Source organism: Nematolebias whitei, chromosome 4 (genome assembly GCF_014905685.2).
Source record: "Nematolebias whitei isolate Nwh7 chromosome 4, NemWhi1, whole genome shotgun sequence".
Lineage (NCBI taxonomy): Eukaryota > Metazoa > Chordata > Actinopteri > Cyprinodontiformes > Rivulidae > Nematolebias > Nematolebias whitei.
In genome coordinates this window covers 25,737,720-25,756,670 of record NC_056501.1, presented here as the reverse complement: position 1 = coordinate 25,756,670, position 18,951 = coordinate 25,737,720, and the positions used below count along the sequence as shown (strand labels likewise).

Below are 18,951 nucleotides of genomic sequence, written 5' to 3'. Positions count from 1 at the left end.
AAAATATAGGCAAAAACATTATAAAGTCATTATGTGCAAAGCTGGTTGACACCAAAAGACTTGCAGCTGTAATTAGATCTAAAAGTAGTTTTGACTGAATCCAAATGCAAACCGCTCACTTCAGATTTTTCAGTGTAAAACCGCATTTATTTTCCTTCTACTTCACTACTAAACACAACTTTGGGTTGATCTAACACATAAAATCCCATTAAAGCGCATGAAGTTTGTGGTTTTTGCATGACAAAATGTGGAAAAATGCGAGGGGTCACAAACGTTTACAGCAATTTTCCATAACCTTTCCACAGAATCCCACAAATATCGGAACTTTTGCAGCCATCCTGTCTGCTCAGGTTTCCAGATGAGACCAAATGCGAAGAAATATTTCTATTTTTTTAAGTCAAAGCTTCAACGGGTTTTTCATATGTGACAAAGGCCCAGCACAGAATTACACAAAACCCAAACGAGCATTGTTTCTCTCACAACAAGTCACGTACTTCCTCTATCAGCCGTCATCACATGGTGTGTGAGACTCGTCCGAGCTACATTTGCAGTTTTCCGGAGTTGGTGGTAGAAGTGAAACTCCCAGCATAATCAGAACAGACAGGAAGCATGTGACGCAAACAGAAAAGAAAGAGTGAGAAGCTGCCGAGGCGGAAAGCTTGACACTGGTAACAGTCAATTTAGAGGAATGTAAATGTATGGAGACAGTAACATGGTGCGTAAAATCAGATGTGTCTCTACACTCTTGTCAGGAAATGAAATAGCGAAATGGAACTTATACAAAGCTTTATTTACGAACATATAAATATGCACAACACGTGAAAAATACTATTAACAATAAATGTACAATGCAAATACCAGTCTGTACGTATCCAACAGCAGATCTAAAGTGTTTAGATTTCAAATCGATTTCAAAGCTAAAGTGCCATTTGTTTTTATAAAGCAGGAAAAAAAAAATCCTGACTTAAAAAATAAATATGGCAAGGAGGAATTAGGACCCTTTGCTGGCATTTAAGGATTTTAAATAAAACCAAAAGTTGTGCTTTCTATTCCTCTTGGACAGATGGAAAACATTGTCTATTTTGTGGGAAATGCGTCACACATTTTGGACCTGATGCTGGAGGGCCGTCGTGTTGCTGGCTGGGCGTGGCGCTGGCCAAAGGCACCTGAGGCTGTTGTTGTATTTCAGAATGAAGCGTCCTTTTAGTTTCTGAAGGTGATTTTGTTTGTTTTCATTTCGGCCCTGAAGCGGCAGAAGCGTTGGCTCCGTCAGATCCGCTCTGGTGTAGATCTCGTGTTCTGCTCAGAGCCTCACCCTCTCTCGATCTCGTCTCACATCTCTGCAAAACAAGGGTGGGTTGGGGAGGGGATGCGAGAGAAGAAAAAAGAGAACAACAAGAGTTTATAAAAAGAAATGCACACAGGCATACATCAACGCACACAAGCAAACATGCACTGACTAATAGGTTGGCCTTGTAGAGATAGAGGGGGAGTAACGGTTAATTTGCAACATTAGTTCTCTCCGTGTCGAAACTGTTGACAGCATTAGATGTATGTTTTATTCTTTACGGCCCATGTGCGTGCACGGAGCAGTTCACGCACCTGTAAAGCACCACTCTCTTAGTGCAGATAGGAGGATCATGATGCTCGTGGAGTCAAGTGCACCATTAACACAAAAGAGCTTGTAGATAGTCCACCTTAGTGCCCGAGCGTTGGCATTTCCACATAAAAGGTGCTCAGAGATAAACAGAAGGGCCACAGACGAGAGGGAAAAAACGTGGCTACTGCTGCATGCTTTTATTTTGTTTTGTTCCATTTCTTTTTTCAAAGCGTGCGAAGCCCTGTCAGTGTGTTTGCCACCAGAACACGCCACAGCCTGCTGGCTCGTCGGCTCGAGTGTGAAAAGGACGAAAGATGAGATGGAGCGAAATACGCACCAGCGAGTTCCTGGTCCAACATGTCGATAAAACTCTGGAGTTCATCTGTGTCTCCCAGCTTGGCTGCAATGGAATGGTAGAGAAAGAGTTAAACGAATATAATAATTTTAATTTAAAAAAAAAAAAAAACACCAAAGGGAACATTTGTTCAGGAAAGTGCAGCTCAGGCTGTGGTATTTTGGCTCAACACTCGTCCAAATCCCAGGAAGAAAAAGAAAGCCTAGCATATCCTGAAGGAACGCTTATTGCCCAACATTTCTTTAATGCCTAAGTTTGAAATAAAACCATTTCATGTGGAAATTTATTGAAGCTTTGGCCCTTTTGGTCAATTCTTGATAGTATCAATGTGCACAAAGGCATCTGAGTCTGTAAGCTCTTAGGATGATCTTCGACTACCACAGCAAATGTTATGCCATTGTCTGTAAAACTAATTAATTTGTTTTCTTGGATTTTAAGGTTGATGCCTGAAGTTGCATGATATGTAGCAGAGATGTGCCTCAAAACCTTCGACAGCTTGATTCCAGCAGGATCTCTGGGCACGAAAACCATGCAGAGCAAATGACACCTTCGGGGTCAGGCCTCTTGTTTTCATGCAACTCACTTTATCAATCCATGCATTTAAATACATCAGAACCCGTCATACACAAACGCGCACACACATGTGCGCAGCTGCGAGTGAATAACAGCAAACAAACTGCAGGGGACTTTGAAAGAGCGGGAGGCTGAGTAGTTACAGTCGCAACGGGAGGGGCTCTGTTGTGTTAAAACAAAAGAGCTCCTAGAGGCTTTGAGTGCAAAAGTGATAGTGATCAACGATAAAAAACAAAGGCTATCTGGATGGAGATGGGCCGATAGGAGGATGCAGTATGGCAAGCCCTTTTAACATAAAATAGGATTCACCACGCTTACATTCCAGATATCTGAAACTGAGTTTTGACTAGACATATTGGTTATTTAAGATATCTTGAATTACATTTTGACTAGTCAAAATACCTATTTAAGATATCTCTAATTACATTCTGACTAGTCATAATGACGTCAGATTTACCATTGAGTTGTATGGAGGCTTCAATTCAAGATATCTTGAACTGAATTTTGACTAGTCAAAAATACAGTTCTAGATATCTCTAAGTTAATTTTGACTAGTCATTATTTGCTTTCAAGATATCTCACTTTTAGTTCTGACTAGTCATAATTACAATTAAAGATATCTTAAATTACGTCATTATTCAAGATATCTTAAATGTATTTGTAGATATCACAAATGAAGTTTTGACTAGTGCAAATTAAATTGTAGATATCTTGAAAGCAAATAACGACTAGGCAAAACTAACTTAAAGATATCTAGAACTGTACTTATGACTAGTCAAAATTCCTTTTAAGATATCTCAAAATGAATTCAAGATATCTTGAATATTTTATCATGTAGACGGCTTTTCTATTTAAGATATCTTGAATTCACATTTTGACTAGTCAGAATGACATTCAAGATATCTTGAATTGTTATTCTGACTAGTCAAAACGTCACAGATTTACGTAGCATTTTGGCGGAAAAATCATAAGGCATTGTAGCATTTTTATTTTATAATCTGCAAAATCAGGTCAGTCCAACACAACGCTCGTATTTTTAACATGATTTTTAACGCGGCAGCTCGGATTATTTATTGTATCTGCAACAAGAAGATTTTTTTTGCGACGTCTTTTTCACGACAACCGGAAACCGACACTTCCTGCTTTGCGAGTCTTTGCACTGAGGAGAAATGTCTCTCTTTTCAACATCTTTGCTTAATTTGCCAACTTTTCTTTCGCTGCTGAGGAGGAAATCGCAGCGGCGAATTCTCGAACTAATAAACGTGAAAGGATAAAAGCTCTTCCATGAAGAAAATATCCACAGCTGTCAAGGTAAGAAAAGACGTAGCTTAGCAAGCTAACCGCTAGCTACAACATATGAAGCGCATAAACATCGTAATAAAGAAGCCTAATTTAGTGTGCTACATTATTTGGAGTGTTTGAGACAGACATGATATACATTTTTTTATTATATTTTTATGAGGTTCCATTAGTGCCAAACATATGTTTGTGTGTGTATGTAGCGTGCTGTGTATATGTAAGTTGATGTGTTAAGTGAATCCATCTATTATACAATCTATTACTTGTTTAAAGCTAAATATGTTATAACAAGTATTAATTATATATATGTGTGTGTGTGTGCTAAAAACAGATCTATTTTAGATCTCATTGTGTGTTGAAAAAAGAAATGTTGGCTTATTTCTGTAGAAGTGCAGCTGGTAAAGGTTTTTGTAACCATGTAGTTGCACTTTTTTTTTTTTACCAGACTGCCCACTACTCCCAACTCCAGCTGCCAACTGGTCCTCCTGTACTGGCCCGCACAAGAGATTTACAAAGATGGCACAGACAAAGAACACAGGTAAAAAAATAAAATAAGAGTGGAACACATTCTTTTCTGTTACATTATTTAGTATATGATGGTTATGATTCTCATAACAATAACTGTAATAACTTTCCCACCTGTATATTATTAGTGCCATGTGAAATTTGTCATAATCTCAATATTACTTGTGTCAAATATATTTTTCTCTCCTAACTTGTTTAGAATTGTTTGTTTTTGTAGGTAATGAATAAATGCAGGTTCAACCTCTATGGATTAGTAATATTTGCAAGTTAAGTAAAAATCTTAACTCTCAAATCTGTCCCACTGTGTCCTAGAAAATTGCTCACTTGTCTCTTTACATTTATTTATTTTTTAGTTTGACATATTTTTATGTTTATTTCTTGTAAGGGAATCCATCCTGAACCTGCCAGCGAGGTGGTGGTGGTGTGAAAGCTCAAAACTGTGGTGAAAAGATGTTTGCACTCCACGCTTTACAGAGCTTTCACAGGTATAACCTTTGGGTTAATGTTTTTATGTCCATGTTTCCTTTGTCAAAACTTATTGTGATTCTGTCACTCGTGTGTTTTGTAGGACCACTTCCAGATCCTGACATCCTGGCATCGGGACAAAAACCACCTGCTGGAGTCCCAACCACTTATCACACTTATCCTAGAGATGGTCTCTCAGCTTTGGAGCTGGTACCATCCAGACTTGGTCCTGTGCCACAGGGCTCACTGAGGTCTCACCAGTGTCCACCTGAGAAGTCCTGCGCAGCATCATTCTGCACCACATGGCTCCAGACCTCCTGCTCTTCCTTCAATGCTGCATAGTCTTCCCGACATGTGTTTTGTGGCCACACTCGGTCAACTTATGCACCTTCAGTCTTTGCAAGTGTCACATGAAGTACAGGCCAGAACCAGGGAGCAGTCCAGATGTCCTGCGTGGGTACAGCTTCGACAACCAAGGCTTACTGCTAGCTGTTTCCACTTTCCGTGTTGCTTACAGAGGAAGTGCGGAGGAGGAGTCTGCTGACAGCACTGGCAGCTCAGATGATCAGGGGGTACACTAAACAATAACTGTTGAACGGGTATGGTGTGATGAATGGATTGATGATCGATTGATTGATCAGATGAAGTCTAAACTGGACATGTTTTACTTCAACACCTTCATCCATGTGTTTATATCAATGCAGCAAGAAACATAAAATTTATAAATCACCCTTTTGTTCCTTCATATTTTTAATCAGTCTCAAGCTGTGAATCACTGTAAATACTATATCTTGATGCTGCTCAATGATCCAGGTAGGAAAATCTAAAAAAGTTAAGTCTGGTCCTCTGGACATTCAAAAAGCAAAACAAACACACACAAAAAGTAAAAATGTTTCGTCTCTCATCCGAGAGACTTCCTCAGTCTGAGGTGCTGTTTTCAGCTCAGTCTCTTAAATAGCACCTTCTCAGAGTGGATAACCAGTTTGCTGCTGACAACCATGTGTAAATGTGTGAACCATTTATTACTTCATTTTATGCTTATGTTTAATAAATGTTTTAATGTTAAATGGTTATTGTTGCACCGGGGTCTGAGAGAAATGTAATTTCAATCCTGTGTATGTCCTGTACATGTTGCAGTTTTTGACAATAAAAGTGACTTTTGACTTTGAGCAGCACCTCAGACTGAAGAAGCCTTTCGGATGAAAGACGAAATGTTTCTACCTTCTTCTTTTTTGTTTGTTTTGTTTTTTTGAATGTCCAGAGGACCAGACTTAACTTTTTAGATGTAAATACTGTAAATAGTTATTCATGAAAAATACATAAATGTGCCAATTTATTTAATTTGAAATTACATAATTTGATAAAATATCTATAATCCACTATCAATTTATAGTGTACAGTTATAAAATGTTAACTTAAATAGTTACATGTTTTTTGTTTTTACTAGATATTGTAAATTGCACTTGTTTTCCTTGTAATTCAACTGAATCAATCCACAAATAAAAAAACAGTACAGTATGCTGCTCAAGTGTGTTTTAATTGAAGAATGTTTAAAATAATTCAAAACAAACTATCTACCGGTAACTACGTAACACTAGAACAATTTACATACATGTGACAAGCTTGGGTATGGATGTTATTTTGATTTTATAAACTTACTGCAACACCACCTTAGGACTTTCACCCAAGGACATCATTTATACACAGAAAAGACACTTGGGTTTGTTTACAAGTAAACACTGTGGAACAGAACTACACGAGTCTCAACTGTCACCTTCAACCTGGAATATAAATATGAAATTAACAAAAATAAATATGAATAATACTTAAGAATTGCAAAACAAACAAACATGGGCCTCACATTCACATACAAAACTCCAAAAGCCAGTCAGTCTTCTCTCAGGTAAGACACTGCCTAATTATGGTGACTCAAGCAGGCTGTGTGAGTGCAGTAAAGCATGGTAGGACAGATACGGTGGTTTTCTTGCCCCACAAGAACAACCAGGAACTGAACAAAAACAACAGCGCAGAGACTGAGCCATTTTCCTCACTGTCTAACGCTAACACTATAGCCACAGGAAGTTGTGGCATTTTCTAACAATGTTGTCCAGAACAGCTAGCGCCATTGCAGCCACCCAAAATTCTGCAGGCAGCTGTTTGAACAGCTAAGTAGCAGCCGCGGGTCCTACGCGTCATTTCTTAATTCAAGATATCTAAAAGTGTCATTCTGACTAGTCATAATTACATTCGAGATATCTTGAATTGTAATTACGGATGTTTGACCCGTCAAATGACGAATCAGGTGACGTCATTTAAGATATCTTGAATTACATTTTGACTAGTCAAAATGCAATTCAAGATATCTTGAATTGTTATTCTGACTAGTCAGAATGTAATTCAAGATATCTTAAATTAGCATTCTGACTAGTCAAAATGTAATTGTGCCTAGTCAAAACTCAATTTAAGATATCTAGAATGTAACTACAGATAGTCAGACTACTCGATTTTATGTTAAAAGGGCTTGCCATAGATGCAGTACCTTTCTGTGTCTGTGTTACTCCTGCAGTGTGGAGCTCCTCCTCACTGGTGTTTAAACTGTTCCCCATAGAAGTCCCACTGCCTGAAGGGAAGAGAGCGACATGAGACAATAAGCACTCGGGGCATTCCATGGAAATCATCAGTGACTGTGATGCACAACCTGCACATAATGAGAAGAGTATGATATAAAAACGTCTTGTTTTTTTTTTAAATACATTGTGAATGTTGAGCTGAAAAAACCTAAAACTGCTGTTAAAGCTAAAATTAATAATAATAAAATAAAGACAAAAAGCTGGTTAAAAGTAGCAAAACACTGCATCGAAGCTAAATGCAGTCAACGGCGAGATAAAAGCTAAAAGTAGTGAAGCATAAGACAATAGGCCTACCAAAGAAGGCCTCCTGCAACTGAAAGTTAAAATTAGCTAAAATTATCAATAGGCGTGCTATAAGCTAAAAATAGTTAGAAGCTGAAAGTAGCAAAAGGCTTAAAACAATCTAAAACTATCTTCTTTTTCTTCTTCTTCTGGCTGTTCCACCGAGCTACCACAGCCCTTTGTGTGGAGCAGACAGCTGCTATGTGGGGCGCCCGGTGGAGCAGATGGTTGGGGTTCAGGGCCTTGCTCAAGGGCACACAGTGGGGCAAATGAGGGTGGAGGCAGGTGTGGGTGCTTCACCTATCCCACATTTTGATGTCATCTGTACCGGGAGTTGAACCAGCAATCTTCCGATCACAGGCCCACCTTCTCTAACCTCTGCGCCACCTTCCCTAAAATCTAACACTAGCAATAAGCTAGCTAAAAACTAAAGTAGCACAATGGCCTTCAACTGAAAGTTAAAATGAGCTAAAGGTCAGCTTAAAGTATCAAAAGGCTAAAAATAATCCCAAACTAGCAAACTGATACATTTCAACTAAAAGTAACAAAAGGCTTAGTAGAAGTGAAAAATAAAGAAGTCTAGCTAAAAAATGTCAAAAGGCTAGCTAAAAGTAGCAAAACTGTAACTAACAGCTAAAAGTATTGAGTCTAGCTGCAATTTATCATTTTTAGCAGAACAATAGCTAAAAAGTAAAGGTAGCTCAAGAAAACAGAACAAGTTAGTTGAAGCAGATCTCACAAAAAAATGTTTTTGAAGGAATTTCTGAGATTTCAAAGTATTTCAAGTTCAAGGTCGTCATCCGCTTCACATGTGGTACATGAGGTGGAACAAAACTGTGTACTCAAGGTCCCAGTTACACCCAAAAATATAAAAAATATAAAAAGAAACAGTATATAAGGTATAAATAACAGTATAATGTCAGTAGGAAAACTGTAAATAATGTGAAATATTATGAAAAGTGTACAGTTTCAAATACCAAAAGTCAAAGCAGCCATCTCTGGAGTGACCTGAACATTTTGATATGTGAACGGTTAAAATAGCAGTGTGCAATAAGCATAGATGTAGTCAAAATGCAAAAATATGAACGGAAAAATAATTAAAAATAAATAAAGATTTTTTTTTAATCTGAAGGCAATGAAGGTAAAGCTGTTTGCGAGTGACTCCCACGTGTCAGCTTGAGAACAAGCAGCTCGCCTTTTACTGGGCCAACATGGTTCCAATAATGATGACGCAGGGGAGCAGAGGAAAACACCTCTTTTATCTCCCAACCGTTGACAAATGAGCAACAATAGAAAGGAGAAAAAAAGGGACCATTAGGAAAGATGGGTTCTCCATAATTGGAGTTCATTCTCTTACGGGGCTGCTGTCATTATCAGAACAGCCACTTTGGTAGAGATGTGCTGCTAATTGTGAGCAGACTTCAAATGTCAAACTGCACTTGTCGGGGCTAATAAAGATGCTTGAGTGCAGGGACAACATACAAAAACTGTTTTCCCATCAAAACACAGGGAGAGCGCACGATCCTCATCCTGTTGTGTAAACTCACTGTAGTCAGAGTCTTCCACTCCGCTGTCGTCGCCCTGGCCTGTGCGGCTCTTCGCCTCGTGCAGGACGTGCTGGTAAGCGTGAGGTTTGCTCTGAGAGGGGGCTTTCAGCTCCTCCACCACATCCTGGAACTCCTGCAGCTCCTCTCCCAGCTCCGACACAAAGTCTGTGGAAAATGTGACCGTGGTTAAAAAGAAGCGTTACAAACCACTGGAAGAAAACTCCAAGACTGACTGAACCCAGTTAGAGCAAAAAATGTATAAGTGGTTTAAAAACAGCTGTTATTTAAAGACTTTACCATCTGAAAATGTTTAATTAAACATTTAATCTTAATAAACTTGAAATTGAAATCATTATGGAGACATTAAGACCCTCAGGAAGCCAACCGTTTTTATTTGTTTTACAAATAAACCAGTACAGACCTACTGGCATGTCATTCATGCAGAATTAGGTACTTTAACATAAATGTTATTTTTACTGGAAGGAACTTTTTCCTACATTCATCATTTATGAATATTAATAAAAACACTGTTTTGGAATATCCAGACATAACCTCCTGTTGTAGTGTATTTCTCTTCATGTTGGACCCTGTTATAAATTATCTTTTACATTTAATAACATTTATTACCATTATGTGGTATTTTATTTTATATAACCTCACTATATTTGTTATTATTTTATGAATATTTAAGTTGAATCACTTGGTAATCCTTTTTATTGTTACCTTATGATGGTTCTGTGATTGAAAATGATTATCTTAAAGAAAAAGTTTACATAATTTGGCTCCATCAGATAACTTTAACTGTCAATAAACACGTCTGTCTTAACTGTCAATAAATGTGTCGGAGAAATATATCGTTAGAAAAATGAAGTACTTTTGTAAAATCATTTATTAATCAGCATCAATACAATATACCATGTTTTAAGTTAACGTCATAAAGCAAAGGTTTTTGTCTTCCTTTTAAAAAAAACTGAAAGTTATCATTTGTTTATGTATTTTTTTAATTCTGATGTTTAAATATACATTCATGACCAATTAAATAAAATAATAAAATAAAAGACTAAAAAGTGTGAAATGCACATGTATAAAAAAGAATTTGATAAAAATGTCAAATTGGGGTAAATTGATGTAAACTTAAAGTCTTAAAACTGTGATATCATAAGAACCTTCTGACTTAACAAATTGTTCAATTTTCTATAATTTATCAATAAAGTTATTAAGTCAAGTTGGACTCACCGGCGAGGATGTCTGAAGACATGTTGGATCTGTGGGAAAAACTCAACGTTCAGTGTGTTTTTCTGCTCAAAGGAACTTTTTGAAGCTGCTGACAGGCAGCACTGGAGTTTTATTCTTCAGCAGCTCAGTTAGAGGATCTGTCCGACCAATCACGTCACAGGAAAACCTCAAAGTTTGCTGTAAACTGGGGGTGGGGGGAAGAGGGCGGAAAGTAAAATGACAGAGATATGAATAAACCGTTATGCAACCAGAAGAGGGGAAATAGCTCACATGCCTTTAAAATGAGAGAGACCATCAGGAGTTAATGTGGGGGTTTGCTGTTTCAAAGTTTCTCTCTCTTTCTTTCTTGTTTTTCTTTTCTTTTCTTTTTTTGTGCAGGAAAATCTGATGCCAGGTCACATGACTCTCAAACCTAAATTGAGAGTTTTCAAGTTCTTGATTAGATGAATTGCTTTTGCAAGGGAAAACACACACACAAGCTTTGTGGTGAGGCGTGCAGAACTTAGTTCTGCCTACAGAGGTCCCTCACCTTCTACAGAGCTGGTCTCAGGACAAACTGATGCCATTTTTTTACCTTTGGTTAATGGTGAAGAATCTGGAATCCTTTAAGGATGTACTTTTACTACTACAGTATAGTAATGCTATAGTCTATACATAAGTTGTCCTCACTTCAAATTTAAACCAAAAAGGAAGCTTGAAAAGGTAAAAAAAAAAAAAAAGCCTTTAAGAGTTATTATTACTTCTAATAAATTTAGCTTACACTACGGGGTAGGTACACAGTCAAAAATTAACAGCAATATTTTGGTTTATTTAGCCTTTCATGAGAAAAAAATCTTTTTTTTCCAAAGTCATATTTTCACTATGTTATTCATACATTTATAAATGTCATAGTTTCAAACTAAATATTTTATTTATGAGCTAAATATTTAGCTTGCTAACTAAATATTTAACTTACAAGTTAAATATTTAGTTAGCAAGCTAAATATTTTTGCTCCACGCTCAATATTTAATTTACAAACTAAATGTTTATGTCCAAGTTAAATGTTTAACTTGCTAGCTAAATATTCAACATTGGGTCTGAGCTAAACGTTTGGTTAGCAAGCTAAATATTTAGCTCCACTCTCAATAATTGGTTTACAAACTAAATGTTTATGTCCAAGCTAAATGTTTGATTTACAAACTAAATATTTAGCTAGCAAGATAAATATTTAGGTCCGAGCTAAATATTTTGTTAGCAAATTAAATACTTATTTTGGAAATTAAATGTTTAGCTTAGCGAATAAATATTTAGGTCCAAGCTAAATATTTAATTAGCAAATTAAACATTTAGTTTAGGGATTAAATGTTTAGCTTAGAAATTAAATGTTTAGTTTTGAAAATAACTATTTAGCTTGGAAATTAAATATTTAATTTACACCTAAATATTTAGTTTACTAACTAAATATTTAACTTGGAAGTTAAATATTTAGTTTGTAAATTAAACATTTAGCTTGGACATAAACATTTTGTTTGTAACCTAAACATTTAGTGTGGAGCGAAATATTTATCTTGCTAACTAAATATTTAACTTGCAAGTTAAGTATTTAGTTTGTAAACTAAATATTTAGCTTGTAAATTAAATATTTAGTTTGGATCTATGACATTTATAAATATATGAATAACATAGTGAAATTTGAACTTTGAAAAAAAAAAAATATTTTTTTATGAAAGGCTAAATAAACCAAAATATTGTTGTTAATGTGTAACTTTACAAGTGACACCCCCATATTACACTACAGTGTTTTTACTGTTTATTTTTAATGTTTTAGCTAATTAAAGAATTTTATTCACTCTTATTTTGTTTTATCTATAAAGTGGTATTCAAGCCAATACTAGGTTTTGTGGAAAGGTTGTAAACAAGCAATATCTTACCTGTTGTAGATAAGTCTTTGAACAGCCTTAGTTTGGAGAAATGGAGTTTAAGTTTGACAGCATGATGAGCTAAAGGTAGCAACACAGTGAGCATGTTGGTAAACAGCATTGGCAAGAGAATCTGCAGACGTTCTCAGCCTCCTCACATGAGTTGTAGTGATTTGCAGTCTTGAGTTTTGAACATGTTCAAAAAGTTTGTGCAGCAACATTTTCTCAAAGGATTTATCTTGAACCTGTGTGTCATGGGCATCTCCAACCCACCTCAAGCCAGGTCAAGTTGTATTTTGACACCTGAAAGGAAGGCCTCCTTTAACAGAAAATATATCCAGGTGTCAAAACCATGTCAATGATGATAATAATTATTTTTACAACTGGTCTAAATCTGCATATCTTCATTTATAAAGTGTTTTCCTGCAGTTTCAATCATAAACTTGGGGTTGGCTGTCAAGGTGAGTACCAAACAAGCCAAAGTTGGTATAAAGTGAACACAGGAGGGTAAAAAAAACAATGTGCATAGACAAGTATTCTACACAAAAACAAGTGGTGCTTTTATAACAAACATAAAAATCATGACAGAACTGACCCATGACATGTGTTACTTTGTACATCTTGCTGGTCCTGACATTTTTGCTCTTGCAAATAACCATAAAATTCTATGTAAACAAGCATGTACAGCAGAATTGTGTGGTAGAAAACCCTTGCATGATCTGCAATGACATTTTGATAATTAGAGTTGTTAAAAATTGTGACAATCTTGTTTGATCTTGACCAGGGTTTAATTTGAGCCGGATCCTGATGGAACAGGATCTATGAACTCTCTTATTTTGACAAGGTGTGTCCTGGTGACTGTTTGCTATGATCCAGCAACTCTCAGGCTTACTAATAATAAAGTTATGATCAAATATGACTGCCTTAAATAAATAAAACTTGTGTTGGATATGTAAACTGAAAATAATGACATAAACACTAATTTTAAACACAACAGCTACTTACGTAAGATCTGCCTCTTCAAGTAGCATTTCCGTGTCTACACTTAAAAAATCTCCGCCCCTAAAAAAAGTGGTGGAGGTGAGTGCTGAGCTAACCAGGTGGTAATCTACGCAGGCAGGAGTCCACAGGCAGCTGCGAACAGACGGAGGAGGTGCCTAGAGCAGGGACAGTGTCAGGCTCGGAACTATCAAGTAAGGGCAGTGTTTCCCCTACCATTATACAAGCGGGAAGCCCCGCCCCATTAACAGAATCGAGCGCCCCACTTTCCAAACTGAACTGTGCCCACCCACACACACACACATACACACACCCATTGGCACCACTGGCGTAATGCAATACAGGCGAGATAGCTAAAAAGCTTAAGGCAGTGCTCATGCTGAAACACCCCACCCCCCCGCTCGAAAACTGCAAACAGCACGCAGCTCATAAGTGTCTCTCCCGCTTCCTCCCACCCCCACCCCAGTCAAAAAAGATCACAGAGACAAAATGAGCTCCCTGCCATGGCAAGTTATCTAAGGAAATTGTTGAAGGGGGTAGGGGGGTGTAGGATGCTTGACAGAAGTGGAGTGTTTACAAATGTAGGTAAATGTAGATGTTTAAAAACCTGTTAAAATACACCAAAATGCATGAAATAACATCTACTTTATTCAAAGTTTTCTGGGGGAGGACCCCCAGCCCTCTCCCTCCCCCGTGCATTACAGCATCAGTCGGTTTACAAATTAAGCCCTGATCTTGACTGATCACACGGTCAGAATTGTACATTGTTTTTTGCAAACTGAGGCCATTCAAAGCGTTATCTACAGCAAGTAAGATACTAATTGTTCATTTCCTTTCTACAGAATCCTTCTTCAAAACAGACAAAATATCCCTTTAAACTACATATGATAGATGCAAACCCAGAGTGCAGTGTAAAAAATATGGTCCAGATAAACATTAGAATTAGAATTTGAAATGTTTTTAACATTTTTCATAGTTACAGTTACTTTTCTGTTGTTGTTGAAGACAATATCAGTTTGTCTGTTCATGCTCCCACATAGGAATGCATTACAAATTGAAAATAACTGATAACTGTCAGAACTACAATAACACCTCAGTAATAGGTGTTTCCTAAAGAGAAGAGCCTCAAACCTAAATGCTTAGAGAAACATATTCAAACATGATGAACAGAAGAAGGTGTGCTTGGGGGAAAAACAAATAAAACGACTGTTGCCTAAGTGCACGTTTGATGTTAACAAGTCGGTCCTGTCCTGTGCACTTTAGAAGCAACATGTTTGTACAAAACCAGAGCTCACGCATTTTTTCAGCTGCGATCACACAAACAAGTTTTCGGTCTCGTGTAGGTAAACCAGTTGTAACTCTAGATCTCATACAGATTTTCAGTTGGACAAGCAAGGTACGTGTTGTAGGAGGGGCATCAATGAATTATGCCTTCAGGTGTGCAGGTTTAGAGTGCTGCCGCGGTGCTCAGTGATCACTCGCTGCCGGGGGACTTGGGTAACATGTGTGAGGGCAATGGGCCATGGGACTCCCTTATAATATGAACTGGGCTGGACTCCTGCAGGTCAGTGAGACAAAAGGGAACGTCAATTTCATTGGCGTCTAATTACTGTCTTTGTGTTTTTGAATGAGTAAAAGGGCAACTGGAACGTTATTCGTGAGTACACAATTTAAAAATACTGTATTAAAACATGAAGGCACTGAGAAACTGTTGGTTTTATGGGATATTATGCGTGTTGAAAATCTCCTGAAGGCGAAAGATGTGAGTCTTTGAGTTATAAATGTAAATATATAAGACAAAAATGTCCCTTCTTCTATTTGTTTTGGTGTGTTATTTGTTTGAGAGAGTAACAGGTTGGAGATAAATGAGAGCTATGACAATACCACTATTGTACCTGTGTCTCAGAAAGCTCACTGAGCCATGAGTTGTCACTAAAAGGATAAATACCTTTTAAACTCTTTTCAGGTTCAAGTAAAACTGAATTGTAAATACAGATAGATGATTTGTTCTTTTTTTTTTCCCCCCTTCTCCTGTGCTCAGATCTTGCTGGTTATAATCCACACCAGTCAGGTCACATGTGGATCTATCCAGTTTTCTGTTCAAGAAGAACGGAAGCCTGATACTCTGGTCGGATCGCTGAGCAAACATTTCCAGCCTCCATACCAGCTCCTGACCCAGGAGTACCTGTGGATGGACGAACACACTGGGAATTTTTATACTAATGAGCGCAGGATAGATCGTGAAAGCCTCTGCCCTGAGGAGACAAAAGCTGAAGGATGCTTTGTTCTGCACAATGCTATTGTGGGACCCTCAGGAGACCTTGTACAGTTCCCTGTGATAATAGAGGACATCAATGACAATGCACCACATTTTCAAAACAGTGAAATACGCCTGAAGGTGTCTGAGGATGTAGCTGTAGGGAGCAGCTTCGTCCTAGATGACCTGGCTCAGGACGCAGATACCGGACATAACGGACAACTAAGTTACCATCTGCAAGGGTCTGGAGGAGATTTCTCCATAAAGGCTAAAGAAGATGAACTTTTAATAATGCTGGTTGTACAAACAGCACTGGATAGGGAAATTCGGGACCTGTATCAGATGCAGCTGGTGGCCACTGATTGTGGTACACACCCTTTGAATACTTCAGTGGTTTTAACAGTTACAGTGACAGATGTTAATGACAACTGTCCAAGCTTTGGTCCTGACAGTCCACGCAGTACCACCATTCCAGGAGACTCTCCAAAGAATATGGTGGTAACTCGGGTTATCGCCACAGACCCAGACACAGGTCCAAACGGTGCCATTGTTTATTCACTAAGCCCCCAGGTCTCTGAAAGAGCCAAGAAGCTTTTAACCCTTGATAGTCGCACTGGGTACATCAGATTAAAACAAGACCTCCAGAACAACAATTCAGAGGAGCTGGTGTTAAAAGTGTTAGCCAGCGGCCCTCACTGCCCCCCAGCAGACACTTGGGTAACCATATCTGTGCTCCCCAAGGCAACCCAAGATCTCACAATCAAGATCGGATTCATAGCTGAGCATCACAATCAGACTATGGTGTTACCAGAGAACCAGCCCCCCACTGTCTTAGCTGTTTTAGAGCTGGAGGGTGACAGTAGCTCTAAAGGCTCATCTCTTGCCATTGAGGGTGACATGCCTTTCTCTTTGAGCCCACAAAGTGGCAAATATCTGCTTTCTACTTCAAAGCCTCTAGACTATGAGATACAAAGTGAGTATCACATTTCAGTGGTAGTGCAAGGGATCTCATCTGAAAGCTCTGTGATTTCTCTGTCTAGGCAAGTGATCCGAGTGATGGTGGAGGACGTCAATGACAATGCTCCACACTTCCTCCAGTCTCACTACCAGCTGGAGGTGGAGGAGAACAACCAACCTGGAATAACGCTGCTGCAGGTGTCAGCTTCTGATGCAGACAGTGGCAACAAAGGCAGGGTGACATACAGGCTGCACGAATACACATCTGCCATCTTCACCATTGACTCAGACACAGGTCAGATGTCTGTGTTGGCTCCTCTGGATAGGGAACAGCAGCAAGAATACAAGCTCACTGTGTTTGCTCGAGATAGTGGCTCTCCTCCACTGGAGTCCCAAGCCACTATAATTATTCGTGTTCTGGACCAGAATGACAATGCACCTGTTTTTTCTACCCCTCACTTCATCTTCTTCATCCCAGAGAACGCTCCACCGTTTACCCAGGTGGGAAGGATAGAGGTGATAGACCTAGATGAAGGAGAAAACGGGAGCACAGAACTGCGACTTGGAAACAGCAGCACACCTTTTGTCGTGGATAACACCCAAAGGACACTGAGGACCACCACCAGCCTGGACCGTGAAACAGTAGACCATTATGAACTTTACGTGTTGGTTAGTGACAGTGGATACCCAGTCGCTTTAACTTCCACTGCCATAGTGACTGTCTTTGTGGAGGACATCAATGACAACCAGCCAAAAGTGATTCTACCCAGCAGCAACTCCTCATGTTTGGCCCTCTCCCCAAGTACCCTGGTAGGGTCAACGATTACAAAAATCTACGCCATCGACGAAGACTCTGGGTTAAATTCTGAGATCACGTATTCTGTCATCGCACCAGGGCCAGCACAACAAACCAACCCCTTCCAGGTAGACTCAAGATCGGGTGACATCACCCTAAATCATCAGCTTTCACAAAAAGACATGGGGATGCATCATCTCTTCATTGTAGTGAGAGACAACGGGAAGCCAACTCCACTTTATACAACTGTTTGGGTTAATCTGCTGGTTAACGAAAGCACAGAGCACTGCACTTTGGACAGAGCACCTACATGGACGGGGACATCTGATTTGGTTCAAAGTCCCTCAATGGCCCCCATCTGTGAGGTGAAACCTGTTCGATCCGATCTCTACATGTATGTCGGCATGATTTTGATGCTGGTATCCTTAGTTTTGTTTCTGGTAACATTGTGTTTATATTTGAAATATAAAAGTCTACAAAAACCCAAGAGGGAATACATAAAAGAGAATGAGATTCCACTCAGGCTCAAGGACAAATATTATTCTGATGAATGACAGAATAAAGCAAACAAAGCGTAATCTCACTCACAGTTTCCAGGATAACAGCCAAAGAATTAAACATCTTTGTAGTGTTTGTCTTGGGCTTCTTGCATTACAAAAAAGACGATTAAAAAAAAATTGACGATTCTGAAACACTGTATCTGGATATTTGTTGAGAGCAAAAAACCAGACACTGTGTAGGAATGAAGCCCATTAGCTTTTCAATAAGAACCCCACACGATGTGCTCCACCAGCAAAACATAGAAAATGCTCTGATAAGAAACTTTTTTAACAGCAAAGACAATTGTCTCTTACACTATAGATATAACATGGATGATGTACACTGAAAGATATCACATATCCCAGGAAGTCAGTGGTAAATGCCAGCACTGCTGTCATTAACTTTAAGAAATCCCAGGTTAAGTAGGAAAATTGAGGTAATCGTCTGCTAAGTTAATTGGGCCTCTCTCGAATTTCTGACTCTGAGTGATGGGGAGCCTACAGTGTTTAGACACACAAAAGGGTTTAATGTTCCTTCAGTGGGAGAGTGATGAAAGTCTCTAAAGAAGTAACCCAAAGACAAGCTCAGGTCTGCGTACAGGTGAGAGGCGGCAGAGGGAAAGCACACAAACAGCTAAAGTCTCCGCCTGGCAGCCGTCACTTGATAACACCGCTTCTCACCCACAACCTTGGATTGCATCCAGAACTGACAAAACAACTGTTCTGAACCCACGGAATCACAACAGGTGTGCTCATTTTAATAACCCATGCACAATCTTTGTTCAGATATTCAAAACAGGCTTCTTGCTTTGATGCATTTAAGAGAACGCGTTTTAGATCTAAAGCAGGTTAAGCGATCCATTAAATATGAATGAGTCAGGATACAATGTGTTTACAATTCTGGAAGCACAATTACACAAGGAGGGGAGGGATTCGTGTTTCCAAAAGCCCTTTTATCTGTACAGCGTTGTGAAGTGTTCGTTGCACGCATG

At 38.7% G+C, this 18,951-nt stretch overlaps 2 protein-coding genes across 2 annotated transcripts; one reads left to right on the top strand and one right to left on the bottom strand.

Moving 5' to 3' along the window:
• Window positions 1–1,136: 1,136 nt before the first annotated feature.
• Window positions 1,137–10,541, bottom strand: si:dkey-27i16.2 (regulator of cell cycle RGCC-like). Its single transcript, XM_037675912.1, has 5 exons — window positions 10,513–10,541; window positions 9,277–9,441; window positions 7,357–7,437; window positions 1,938–2,000; window positions 1,137–1,340 (listed from the first exon to the last, which is right to left on the bottom strand). The coding sequence occupies exons 1-5, from the start codon at window positions 10,532–10,534 to the stop codon at window positions 1,333–1,335; spliced, it is 339 nt and encodes a 112-aa protein (XP_037531840.1). The 5' UTR covers window positions 10,535–10,541; the 3' UTR covers window positions 1,137–1,332.
• A 4,347-nt stretch (window positions 10,542–14,888) lies between these two features.
• pcdh20 (protocadherin 20) lies at window positions 14,889–17,974 on the top strand. The gene is made up of 2 exons (XM_037675911.1): window positions 14,889–14,974; window positions 15,452–17,974. The coding sequence occupies exons 1-2, from the start codon at window positions 14,933–14,935 to the stop codon at window positions 17,972–17,974; spliced, it is 2,565 nt and encodes an 854-aa protein (XP_037531839.1). The 5' UTR covers window positions 14,889–14,932.
• Window positions 17,975–18,951: the final 977 nt, after the last annotated feature.

Bases quoted from the DNA above. Each gene is read 5' to 3' on its own strand.
- si:dkey-27i16.2 (XM_037675912.1), bottom strand. From the start codon at position 10,534: ATGTCTTCAGACATCCTCGCCG. The intron at 7,438-9,276 runs GTGAGTTTACAC...TCTTCCCTTCAG, and splicing joins AGTGGAAGACTCTGACTACA to GCAGTGGGACTTCTATGGGG. The intron at 2,001-7,356 runs GTACTGCATCTA...ATTCCATTGCAG, and splicing joins AGTAACACAGACACAGAAAG to CCAAGCTGGGAGACACAGAT.
- pcdh20 (XM_037675911.1), top strand. From the start codon at position 14,933: ATGGGACTCCCTTATAATATGAACTGGGCTGGACTCCTGCAG. The intron at 14,975-15,451 runs GTCAGTGAGACA...TCCTGTGCTCAG, and splicing joins ACTGGGCTGGACTCCTGCAG to ATCTTGCTGGTTATAATCCA.